General features: G+C 44.3%; 1 protein-coding gene across 1 annotated transcript in view; it reads left to right on the top strand.

Moving 5' to 3' along the window:
• The window catches only part of kcnh3 (potassium voltage-gated channel, subfamily H (eag-related), member 3), a 518,086-nt gene that overhangs the window by 469,499 nt on the left and 35,187 nt on the right, over positions 1 to 13,400 (top strand). Inside the window, exon 11 of the mRNA XM_052023088.1 lies at positions 8,230 to 8,444. Coding sequence (XP_051879048.1) covers positions 8,230 to 8,444 — 215 coding nt within the window. The remainder of the gene's footprint in view (positions 1 to 8,229; positions 8,445 to 13,400) is intronic.

The raw sequence follows: 13,400 nt of genomic DNA on the forward strand, positions 1-13,400 counted from the left end.
GCTTGAGTTATGAGGAGCAACTGGATCAGCTGGGACTCTGTTTCCTAGAGCAAAGGAGGCTAAGGTATGACCTTATGGAGGTTTATAAAATTACGAGAGGCATAGATAAGATGGATAGTCACAGCCTTTTTCCCAGAACGAGAAGGTATTGGTTTAAGTAAGAGCAAAAAGATTTAAAAGGGACCCGAGGAGCAAGTTTTTCACACAGAATGTGGGGGGTAGATGGAGTAAGCTTCCAGAGGAGGTGGTAGTGGGTGGTACAATTACAATGCTTAAAAGACGTTTGGACAGGTTCATGGATGGGAAAGGTTCAGAGGGATATGGGCCAAATGCAGACAAACAGCACTAGCTCAGGTAGGCTCCTTGGTCGGTATGGACGAGTTGGGAGGGGAAGGGCTTTATTCTGTGCTGTATTACTCTATGACACACCAAGATAAAGTCTCCCCAGCTGGTTGCTGTGTACTGTAGGGTGCCTCCAGACTGATGCAGGCAACAAATTCTGTGCTTTCCACAAGAATTCTGGTATTTGAGTGCTCAGCTGTTGTAGTTGGTCCAAACTGGTGTGAAGAACCATAAAAGGAGAGAGTAACGCCCTGTCCCATAGGATCCATCCCTGTAGGCAGTGCTGTCTAATGAAAAACTCTGCCATGGCAGAGTCCCTCAGAATGAAAGATCCACACAGGATCTGGAAACCTGGCACTGACCATCAAGAAATTCTTCTCATGATCGATGACCAGCTGTACACTGATGGAGGCAAACCTGTTCTGTTCATGAAAAGCTCTGGGTTATTATTGGGAGCCTCTGTGCACATGTAAATGGAATCAGTGGCTTCCAGCATTCATAGGAAGCCAGTTAAGGTGGCAAAACCCAATGCCTAGGATGTCAATTTTTCCTTACTGAAAGCAAAATTGATAAATGCATTCCTCCACAACCGGAGAACCTGGGTGACCTTTCCACTGTTGAGGAAAGCAGAAAATTTAAGGACACGAAATAGATCTGCTGCTGCCACTGCTTGGAAAGATCCACTAGCCAGGAGGCTGAATATCACAACAGCCTTGAGCTTCACAGAGAGAACAGCCCAGGAACGAGTCTGCAGGTTATCTGCAGGACATCATACTTCTCAACGATGATTGCTTTAGTAAACTTGGGCCTGTAAGTGCACTGTCGATCAGATAGGTTCAAGGCTTCTCTGGTAATAGACTCTTCACAAACATGCACATCTTTGCCTCCTTCCTCGAGATCCCTGAACCTCTGGCAATGGCATGTTGCCACTAGTGGAGTGCTTTGAATAAGCAGCTTAGCAGTTAAATATTGAAGGAGCACTAATGCCAGTTCTAGCACAACCTGCAGGCTTTAGAAGGTGTCAGAATAGCCTGTGATCATTTGTGAAGCTGCCCAATCAGATTTCCCTGTGTCAAGTGTGTCCCTTTAAATAATGATAAAACACAAACTTAGTTTAATGTGCTCTTGGCTCTAATTAGTCTGTTCCGTTAAGGCCTTTGTATAGAGCCTGAGTGCCAAATCATATCAGTGCCGGCAAAAAGATGTGGAACGGCGCTCCCTATCGATAACTGGGAAGAACCTGGTCATCAGGTGTGAGGTGCTCTCAGGGCTGCTGTACTTGGCACAGGTGTGGCCTGTTCCTCGCTCCTCCGGCTTGGAAATCACCTGCGCCGTTTTCCGGTTCGTCTGGGGATCCAAGATGGAGCGGGTCTGACGGGTCACCATGCACATGTCCCTGGACAATGGGGGTAAAGGTGTCCCTAATGTTGCCCTCATGCTGATGACCACCTTCGTCTGTGGCTGCATCAGGCTGTGCGTGGAACCCAAGTACGTGGGCACCAAGTGTCACTATGTACCGAGGTTCTACCTGTCCCGGCTGTTGCGAAGGACAGGCCTGGCCCCGTGGCCACACAACGTCCCAGTCAGCTGGACGTTGCCGCACTACCTGTCCTTCGTGGAAAAGTTCTTCCGGAGCAACCCCTTGGACCATAAGTCCATCAGTAAGTGGTCAGCACGGAACATCCTGCAGACACTGCAGGAGAAGGACTCGATGGACACCGTGGGGTGGTTCCCTGAGCAGACTGTCCAGACCATCTGGCAGAATGCGTCATCGCCAGAACTCACGAACAAGCACCAAGACCTCTCTTGGCTGGCGGTGAGAGGGACCCTCCCAGTAAGATCCGTGCTGCACGGTTGGGGCATCATCCCCAGCGTGCGCTGCCCCCGGGAGGACTGCGTCGGGGATGAGATGGTCACCCACCTCTTTGCGGGCTGTGGGTTCGCGAGGAGGGTGTGGCGAAAGATGCAGGGGTCCTTGTCATGTTTCATCCCAAGCAGCAGCGTAACAGAGGATTCTCTGATCTACGGGCTGTTCCCGGGGACACACACAGAGGCGGACATCAGCTGCTGCTGGAAGGTCATCAACTCGGTGAAAGACGCCCTTTGGTCTGCCTGAAAATTGTTGGTCTCCCAGCACTGCGAGATGTCAGTAGGGGAATGCTGCTGACTGGCACATTCCAGGCTGCAGGAGTACGTGCTGAGGGACGCACTGAAGCTGGGTGCAGCCAGCGCGAGGGCTCGGTGGGGAAGGACGACAGTTTAGGGTTCTTCTGCCACAGGAGAAGGAGGAGCGGGGTCAGGTGAGGAAGCCGCTCAAAGGTTGTAAATATGGGATTGGGGTATCACCCCAGGGAGCCACACGTGTGGCATCGGTGCTGTTTTTTTATATATATAAAAAGGTAACACTAAGAATTGAACTGTACACGAATGTAAAGGTTTGAACAGTTTTTATTATTGTTTATAGTTTCCTTTATTATGAATAAAGTTTATTTTGTTACAAAAAAAATGTGTACTCATGTAATGATATCATTGGATGCACACCTGATACCAGGAGAATGTCAGGGGTGCTAATGAGGATCACAACAGGAAGTACCCAGTCCAGTACCAGTCCAGTTTCGCAGTTGGTGTGATTTCATCCAGAAGTGATTGAAAAAAGAGCTAAGCAATCAACTTTCTAAACATTGAAAAGTTAAATTCAAAATTGGTGTTGGTATTGGTTTATTATTTTCACTTGTACCGAGGTACAGTGAAAAGCTTGTCTTACAAACCGATCTTACAGGTCAATTCATTACACAGTGCAGTTACATCAAGTTAGTACAGAGTGCATTGATGTGGTACAGGTAAAAAAAACAATAACAGTACAGAGTAAAGTGTCACAGCTACAGAGAAAATGCAGTGCAATAAGGTGCAAGGTCACAACAAGGTAGATCATGAGGTCATAGGTCATAGTCCATCTCATTATATAAGGGAACTGTTCAGTAGTCTTATCACAGTGGGGTAGAAGTTGTCCTTAAGTCTGGTGGTACGTGCCCTCAGGCTCCTGTATCTTCTACCCGATGGAAGAGTAGAGAGAATGTCCCGGGTGGGTGGGGTCTTTGATTATGCTGGCTGCTGCACCAAGACAATGAGGGGTAAAGACAGAGTCCAAGGAGGGTAGACTGGTGTCCGTGATGTGCTGGGCTGTGTCCACAACTCTCTGCAGCTTCTTGCGGTCTTGGGCAGAGCAGTTGCCATACCAAGCCATGATACATCCTGATAGGCTGCTTTCTATGGTGCATCGGTAAAAGTTAGTGAGAGTCAAAGGGGACAAACCAAATTTCTTTAGCCTCCTGAGGAAGTAGAGGCACTGATGAATAAAAGTAAAGAAGAGTAAGACATATAAATTGTTAACATTAAACAGAAATAATTAAAGGGAAAAGGAACTTGCCTTCCCCTTTAATTGATATCTGCAGCCCTGGAATCAGGTGCCAGATCTGAACTGTTCCAGAATCTGAAAGGTGGTTCCTCAGAGCTCTCTATTATTGAGTGTGTTCAAACGCAGGAGCCCACTGCTGAACATTTCCAGTGTACACGAGTCCCAACAAGCCTTGCACGCTTAGCTAATACAGCAGAAGAACTTACAAGAAGTTTTGGTTAATGGGGTGCTGTGTGGTAAACGTTGGAGGGAGAGTTGGACCAACAGTCATAAATTTATTGGGAGCTCAAAGGCTGGGCCAGTGGGGGTTGCGAATGGCTGCTTGGAAGGGTCTTTGTGTCATAGGTTGGGAGATCAGATTTGAGACTGAGATCTGGTGATGAGGAGCTGTCTTAAGTCTGAGTTTACCAGTAGGGTTGAGTTAGAACATAAACTAAAGGAGACCTTCTTGGGCCTTGCACTGCCCCGGTTCTTAAAGAAGCAAACCACAATGCAAGAATGGTGCATGAGGCCATTGAATGAATGATATTACAGTGGGATGGATGGAAGGAATGTGGTCCCAAGAGTCAGAGGGACTTGAACAGGCTGGTGAAGAGTGCTGTCTGCACAAGGCATGCCCTTTATGCAACACTGCTACAGAAACCCTCTAGGCTACAACCAGGCACTCCTGACAAGAGGTTGCCATGGAGGTCCCTGAAATCCTGTATTTTGCAGAAACCTGCTATGCAGGCAAATTCTTATGCCAACGTTGCTTACTACTGTGAGCTGAAGGAAAAATAGATTGTCTTCCCTCCCCGAAAGTGGAACTTGGGTGACCTCCCCAATGCAGCAGGGAGCAGCAATCTGCCATTTATGAGTCTTTATTAGTTAGTCATTTATTAGTTAGTAAAACCTTCTTACATTGTAGATAAATAACAACCAACATTTTTCTGACCATTAAAGTTGAAATTCTTGCTGCAGGAGAATCTTGCTCCTTGCATTACAGTTGACATCATTTGGGGGAGTTTTATGCCGGAATGAAGGTCCCAGAACAAGTTATTATTCCATTGGAAAGCAGGAGTCAAATTGCAAAAACAGTGCTAAGACATTCAGAAATACACACGATTATTCTGTAGAATGAATTTTTTTGGAGTTGTACAAATTATTTTTTAAAGAAATACCTTGAATGGGCGGCACGGTAGCGTAGCGGTTAGCGCGATGCTATTACAGCGCCAGCGATCAGGGTTCGATTCCTGTCGCTGTCTGTAAGGAGTTTGTATGTTCTCCCGTGTCTGCGTGGGTTTCCTCCGGGTGCTCCAGTTCCCTCCCACATTCTAAAGACGTACGGGTAGGTTAATACGAGGGGTTTAAAAAATGGGCGGCGTGGACTAGTTGGGCCGGAAGGGCCTGTTACCACGCTGTAAATAAAATTTAAAAAAATTTTTTTTTAAATTAGACAAATTGTGTTGATGTCAAATTGCTCCTTGAGGGTGGTATGAAGGGGTGGTGGGGTGGGAGACACAAATATAAGAAGAGTCCTTTTGGGCTGAAGACTGTTTTTGCATTGGAAACTTTTTTCAAAAAAACAAGAAGTACCAGGAAACCAAATATTAAATATGATGGCAGTGGACTTGCTTTTTGAATCAGTAAAAAAATTCTTGTTTTTTTTCTCTCTTTTTTCCCACATAATTGACTGCACTGCATATCATAACCTCTACTTATTCACACTGACTTAATTATACTGCCCAATTACACCAATTCCCACTAGTTACACCACCTGGCATTGAAAATGACAATGAGCAGCAAAGTTTAAACAAACACGTTCAAGGTAGGCGGTAATGACAGTGACGTTATTTGTTGAATCTTGGCATCCTCACCATCAAAGCAATACTGGATGAAAACAACTCAAGCTTGTTGTGGGCATTCTGCATTATGAAGAGTAGCAAGAACCTGAATACCTATAATCTAAAGGTGTAATCAGTCCTGGTGCAATCCATTCACATCTTGTCACTACCCTTACTCCTCTTCCTACCAATGAGTGGGAAGACCAGCATTGAGGGAAACATGGACAGCTATCTCCTGGTGCAGACATGAATGCAAACATTGTGCACTAGATATAAATGGCAAATGCATCATTAGCAATCCTGCAAGTTGTAATGTGCTTTTAATATGCAGTGTAAACAGCACCCACTCAGGCATTTTAGCATGTTAATTGTTTAGACAAATGAGTATGTAATACTTGTTTGCAGTATTGAACAGACAACTGGCTTGATTTTATTTTCTGCAACATATGCTCAGAGCCTCTCAATAATTAATCAGATGCTTGCCTTTCAAACATTGTGCAATTTAACTCTTTAAGCTCCAAGGACAATTCCACTTCTTCCCTTAATGTGAATTACGACTTTGTGTGATTACTCCACAGAATTCTTAGTTTAATTCAACGTGGAGCAATATAGAGTCAGTATGGAGGCTGCGAGGGGAGGAGACAGACAGTTTAAGTAAATGGGTGAGCATGGCAGATCATCTACTTTGGTAGAAAAAATAGAAATGCTTGTTAAACGATGAGAGAGTGATTTTCAGAAGGATCTGAGTGTCATTGTGCACAAATCACTAAGAGTTAATGCTGGAATTGGAATTGGTTTATTATTGTCACATGTATCAAGGTTCAGTGAAAAACTTGTCTTGCATACCGTTCGTACAGATCAATTTATTACACAGTGCATTGAGGTAGTACAAGATAAAACAATAACAGAATGCAGAATAAAGTGTAACAGCTACAGAGAAAGTGCAGTGGTGGTAGACAGTAAGGTGCAAGGTCATAATGAGGTAGATTCTGAAGCAAGAAGTATAGACAGAGTCCATGGAGGGGAGGCTGGTTTCTGTGATGTGTACAACTCTCTGCAGTTTCTTGCAGTCACAGGCAGAGCAGTTGCCAGACCAAGCCATGATGCATCTGGATAGGATGTTTTCTATGGTGCATTGATAAAAATTAGTGAGGGTTGATGGGGACATGCCAAATTTCTTTAGCTTCCTGAGGAAGCAGAGGCGCTGGTGAGCTTTCTTGGGTGTGGCATCTACATGCTTGGACCATGACAGGCCATTGGTAATGTTCACTCCTAGGAACTTGAAGCTCTCAACCCTCTTGACCTCCACACCGTTGATGTAGACAGGAGCATGTGCATTGCCCCCCTCTTCCTGAAGTCAATGACCAGCTCTTTTGTTTTGCTGACATTGAGGGGAAGGTTATTGTCATGACACCATGTCACCAAGCTCTCTATCTCCTTCCTGTTCTCCAACTCATCATTATTTGAGATATGGCCCACTACGGTGCTATCATCTGCAAACTTGTAGATGAAGTTAGAGCAATCATGAGTGCATAGGGAGTACAGTCGGGGCTGAGGATTCAGCCTTGTGGGGCAGCAAGTAAAGAATAATTGTGGCGGAGGTGTTGTTGCGTCCATGCAGATGTACAGATATAGCAAGCATTTAGGAAGGCAAAATGTATGTTGGTTTTCATTGCAAGTGGATTTAAAGAGTGGAAATATATTGCTCCAATTATACAGGGCCCTGAAAAAACTACACCTAAGATATTGTGTGCAGGTCCGATCTTCATACTCAAGGAAGGATATACTTGTCATAGAGGGAATGCTTGATCTTGGTATGGTAGTTTGGTCATATGAGGAGAGATTAAGCAGACTGAGCCTATACTTACTTGATTTTAAATGCTTGAGAGGTGATTTCACTGAAGCATGCAAAATTCGTAAGGGGCCAGACAGGATAGATGTGGGAATGATGTTTCCTTTGGCTGGGGTGCCGAGAACTGCAGGTTATAAAATAGCTTCAAAATAGGGTTTTGCCAGTTATGACTGAGATGGAATGAAATGTCTTCATCCAGATTGTAATGAATGCTTGGGATTTTCTGTACAAGAGGGCTGTGGAGACTCAAGTCAATATGTTCAAAAGAGAGGTTGATCAATTTTTTTTTAGATATTAAGAGAGTCAAGGTTTGTGGAAGAACATGCTGAGGTATGAGATCAACCATGATCTCTTTGAACGGTGAAGTAAGTACAAAGTGTCAAATAGCCCACTCCTGTTTCCATTTCTTATGTTCTTGTACAATTTCTAAGCTGCATCCCATGGTGGAATAAATTTTTGTAAGTGCAAACCAGCTGACCAGTTTCTGTTCATTGCCATCCTGATATTACAAAAGGGTCACATGTATATTCTATTGAAAGTCACAAATGAGATCAATTCATAATAAAAAAACTTGCAAATTTTTATTGGAATTAATATTCCTTACACAGTTCAGAAAGTGTATTTATATTCTCACAGAGGCAGCTTCAATGTAATATTAAATTTAAAAAATTACATTCATTGACTGCCAATCCAGAATTTAAACAAATTGGTTTCAACCAGTGAACCACTCTGCCTTGCTTGCCTTTGTGGACCTCTGCAAGAAAAAACTGACGTGGAATTTCTTTTGATCTACCTAGGAAAAGGCGACTTGATTGGCTCTGACTTTTTGGCAAAGGACCAGGTAATTAAGACTAATGCCAACGTAAAGGCTCTGACCTACTGTGACCTGCAGTACATTATTCTGAAGGGTTTGCGGGAAGTACTGGAGCTGTATCCAGAATATGCACAGAAATTCATTGAAGATATTCAACATGACCTGACCTACAACCTGCGAGAAGGGAGTGAAGCTGACGTAAGTTAAAGTCTTCAAATTATCACAGATGAATTAAATAATGATTTTCAAAACTACATCAGTCCATAATTTATATAAATACAAATTCCTGAGCTTCTTTGTGGTTTGGTGGGTATATACAATTTATGTGGTGCCCTCACAGTTTGTGCTGAGTTGGTTGATTCTAGTTTTGATAAGTTCTGGGGTAATACCACTATGACGGATGATTGACAGCCTATTGACCATTTTTGATGATAGCAGATCTAAGTCCTCCGTGATCCCATTCATAAGTTGAAGAGGATTCTAGCTTTGATAAGTTCATACCACTATGACGGATGATTGACAGCCTATTGACCATTTTTGATGATAGCAGATCTGAGTCCTCCGTGATCCCATTCATAAGTTGAAGAGGAATGGCCTCTCATGGTATTTCTACTTTGTAATGGTGCCAAATACCTATATTCTCAAATGTATTGTTCCCCCAATGCCTTGTCCATTCATACCTTCTGTGCTTACTGTTGGTGGCTGTTCTCAGCCATCTAGTACATTTCACACGTATTAACATAGTACATTCAACTTGGAGTTTCGATGCCTATCTCGAGGTGCTAATGCGGACTCATAGAGTCATACAGCACAGAAAGGGGCTCTTTAGCCCAACTGGTCCATGCCGACCAAGGTTCCCATCTGAGCTGGTCCCATTTGCCTGCATTTGGCTCATGTCCCTCTAAACCTTTTCTACCCATGTACCTGTCCAAGTACCTATTAAATGCTGTTAATGTACCTGCCTCAACCACTTCCTCTGGCAGCTCATTCCATATACTGACCACCCTCTGGGTGAAAAAGTTGCCCCTCAGGATCCCATTAAATCTCTCCCCTCTCACTTTAAACCTATGCCCTCAAGTTCTTGATTCCCCAACCCTGGGAAAAAGACTCTGCACATTGACCTTATGTATGCCCCTCAATGATTTTATACACCTCTATAAGATCACCCCTCATTCTGCTATGCTCCAATGAAAACCGTCCCAACCTGCTCAACCTCACTCCATAACTCAGGCCCTCAAGTCCCAGCAACATCCTCGTAAATATCTTCTGCACTTTTTCTCGCTTAATGACATTTTTCCAATAGCAGGGTGACCAAAACTGAACACAATATTCCAGATACGGCCTCACCAACATCTTGTACAACTGCAACATAACATCCCAACTCCTATCCTCAGTGCCCTGACTAATGAAGGCCAGCGTGCCAAAAGCCTTCTTCACCACCCTGCCTACCTGTGATGCCACTTTCAGGGATCCCTTTGTTCTACAACATGCTCCAAGGTCCTACCGTTCAATGTGAATGTTCTACCCTGATTTGTCTTCCCAAAGTGCAACACCTTGCACTTATCCAAATTAAACTCCATTTGACATTCCTTGGCCCACTTACCCAGTTGATCAAAATCCCTCTATAAATCCTGATAACCATCTTCACTGTCAATGATGACACCACCCATTTTAGTGTCTGCAAAGTCAGCCCTTGATCTATTCTGTCTTATGTGTCCCCTTATGTTAAAAATCAAACAAAAGTGCAGATGCTAGAAATAGAACATCAAACAGAAACAGGCCCTTCACCCACGATGTCTGTGCCGACCATAATGCCAATCCAAACTAATCCCATCTATCTGCACATGGTCTATATCCATCCATTCCCTACCTGTTCATGTGCCTGGCTAAATGCCTCTTAAATGTTGCTATTGTATCTGCTCCCACCACCTCCCCTGGCAGCACATTCCAGGGACTATATGTGTAAAAATCTTGCCTCATAAATCTCTTTCCTCTCTCACCTTAAAGCTATGCCTTCTTGTATTTGAAATTTCCACCTGGAAAAATGACTCTATCTACCCTATCTATGCCTCTCATAATTTTATGTACTTCTATCAGGACGCCCCTCAGCCTCCAATGCTCCAGACAAAATAGTCCAAGTTTGTCCAAACTCTCCTTATAGCTAATACTCTCTAATCAATTCAACATCCTGGTGAACCTCATTTGCAGCCTCTCCAAAACCTCTATATTCTTCCTGTAAAGCAGCAACCAAAACTGCAAACAATACTCCAAGTGTGGCCTAACCAAAGAGTCATACAGCTGCAACATATCTTCCCAACTTTTATACCCAACACCTTGATCAATGAAGGCAAGTATGCTGTAAACCTTTTAACACCCTACCTATTTGCATTGCCACCTTCAGATAGCTAAGGATCTGCACCCCAAGTCCCCTGTGTATATCAATGCTCCAAAGTGTCCATTTACTGATCTGAAATCTGAAATAAAAACAGATAACACTGGAAACACTCAGCAGGTCAAGCAGCATCTGTAAGAAGAGAAACAGAGCTAATGTTTCAGGTCCTTCATCCGACATGGAATGTTAACTCTGTGTCTCTTTCCACAGATGCCGAATAATGTGCTTCCAGCAGTTTTTGTTTTTATGCCTTATTATGTTCCTTATACCTTTGGCCAAATATCTCAGAACGTCTCATGATCATGTCACATTTGCTGTCAGTCTCAATTCCAAACCAATATTTATCTATATATGGAAGTAAAATCGAGATTTTTTTCCCACTGCAATTTCAGTCGAGGTCTCTATTCATTTTATGGTTAGTTTCAAGAAAGAGTTATGTCAGGTGACTGCAGTCCATGCAGACATTGCACAACTGCCATTCTAACCAATAGCTGTCTTAGTTGATATAGGTGTGTCTGGGTGATTTTAATTGCTGAGTTTTGCTTGTAATATCGTTTGAAGACTGGGGGTTCTGTGATGTCGATATAGGATATGATAGAAATGGGTTGAAGACTGGAGGTTGCTATGTTACAGTGGTTCCTATTAATTGTAAATTTCTGTCTATGTCATTTTGCTTTCAATAATTCAAATCCTTCGCTGGTTTTTCCAAGTGTCTGAAAGAGCCATGATTCTGCATGAATTGAAAGGGTTGTTCATTCACAATAATGATCCATGAACATGTTTTTTTTCCTAGCTTCTGGGTCATTCTGCTAAAGTCAGGAAGGGATTACTATTGCTAAAAATAGCAGTCTTGAGACTGGTTCATGATTTGTGAATTATTTACTGAGGGGCTTAACAGGGAGAAAACAAAAAGTCGTGACCTTGTAAAGCATCTTTTACTGCTTCAGGGGCATCCTAAAGTGTTTACAGCTGGTCATGTACATTTGAAGTATAGTCATCACTGTAATGTAGAAGGCATTAGGATAAGCCATGCCTTATACTCCTTATCACTGACCAACAAAGTCAGCTGGAAAACATACGGACTTGATCTGGCTCATCGGTGCTGCCCCCTACTGACAACTTTCCCACCATGACTGCATCCCAGCTCGTGAACAATAATCGCTTGTGAATGGAATGGCATGGACCCGGAACTGAAATCAATGTAGTCCAGTGCTCTCGAACTGGCATCTAAAATCACTTTGCCTCCCCACCTATATTCTTAAGATAAAAGTGAACACACCTCTTTAACCAAGCTGTTTTTAATTTCAAAAATAGACTTTATTCACAATAAAAGATAGACACAAAAGAAACAGTGCTTAACTATTACATTCAGTAATGTTAATTTATTTTTTTAAAATCCATAGCACCATTACCATTCATGTGGCCTCCTGGGGTGATATACCCTTCATTGTTTGAGGGGCTTCCCCACCCGACTCAGCCCCTCCCTGTGCAGTAGCGGAAGGAGCCTAGACTGTGCTCCTTCCCCAAAGAGACTTTGCATTGGCCACACCGAGCTTCAGTACATCCCTCAGCACGTACTCCTGCAGCCTGAACTGTGCCAGTCTGCAGCATTCCCTTACAGACGTCTGGCTGTGCTGGAAGACCCAACAAGGTTTGGTAGACCAAAGGGCATCTTTCACTGATTTGATGACCCTGCAGCAGCACTTGATGTCTGTCTCAGTGTGTGACCCTGGGAACAGCCTGTAGATCAGAGAGTCCTCTGTTACGCAGCTTCTGGGGGTGAACTGGGACACGGACCCTCGCATCCTTCTCCACACCATCTTAGCAAATCCACAGTCTACAAAGGGGTGGGTGACTGTCTCTTCCCCACCACAGCGTCCTGAGAGCAACGTGCATTCAGGGTGATGTGTCGTCTGTACAGGAAGGATCTGACTGTGAGGGCCCCTCTCACCGCCAGCCAAGCGAGGTCTTGGTGCTTGTTGGTGAGATCTGGTGATGAGGCTTTCTGCTTGATGTTTGGACCACCTGCTCCAGAAGCACCCCATAGTGTCCCTGTCCTGCAGTGTCTGCAGTACATTCCGCGCTGATGGACTTGTGGTCAAAGGTGTTTACTTGGAAGAACTCTTCCACAAAGGACAGGTAGTGCTGCAACGTCCAGCTGACTGGGGCATTGTGCAGCAATGGGGCCAGACCTGTCCTCCACAACACCAGGGACAGGTAGAACTTCAGCACGTAGAGACACTTGGTGCCCACCTACTTTGGATCCATGCACAGCCTGATGCAGCCACACATGAAGGTGGTCATCAGGATGAGGGCAGCTCTGGGGACTTGTGCATCGTGACCCATCGGACCTGCTCCATCTTGGATCCCCAGAAGAACTGAAAAACAGCTCGAGTGATTACTGAGGCAGAGGGGCAGGGAACAGGCTACACCTGTGCCAAGTACAGCAACTCTGAGAGCAGAGCACATCATACCTGATGACCAAGCTCTTCCCAGTTATTGATAGAGAACACCATTTCCACAGACCCAATTTCAGTTTGACCTTCCCAATCTGCTCCAGCCAATGTTTTTTTCACTCGCCTCAGCCCCTCCGAACCAGATCCCCAGCACCTTCAAGCAGTCAGACCTGACAGTGAAGAGGATGTCGGATCAGTTGGGCCAGTTACCGAAGTTGACCAAGCTTTCAATCATCCCTTCTGATCTCTCCCTTCCTGGAACAGCATTCATTCCTTAGGTTGAGAAGTACAGAGGGCTACTCCTCT

This window comes from Pristis pectinata, chromosome 1 (genome assembly GCF_009764475.1).
Source record: "Pristis pectinata isolate sPriPec2 chromosome 1, sPriPec2.1.pri, whole genome shotgun sequence".
In the NCBI taxonomy this organism is placed as follows: Eukaryota; Metazoa; Chordata; class Chondrichthyes; order Rhinopristiformes; family Pristidae; genus Pristis; species Pristis pectinata.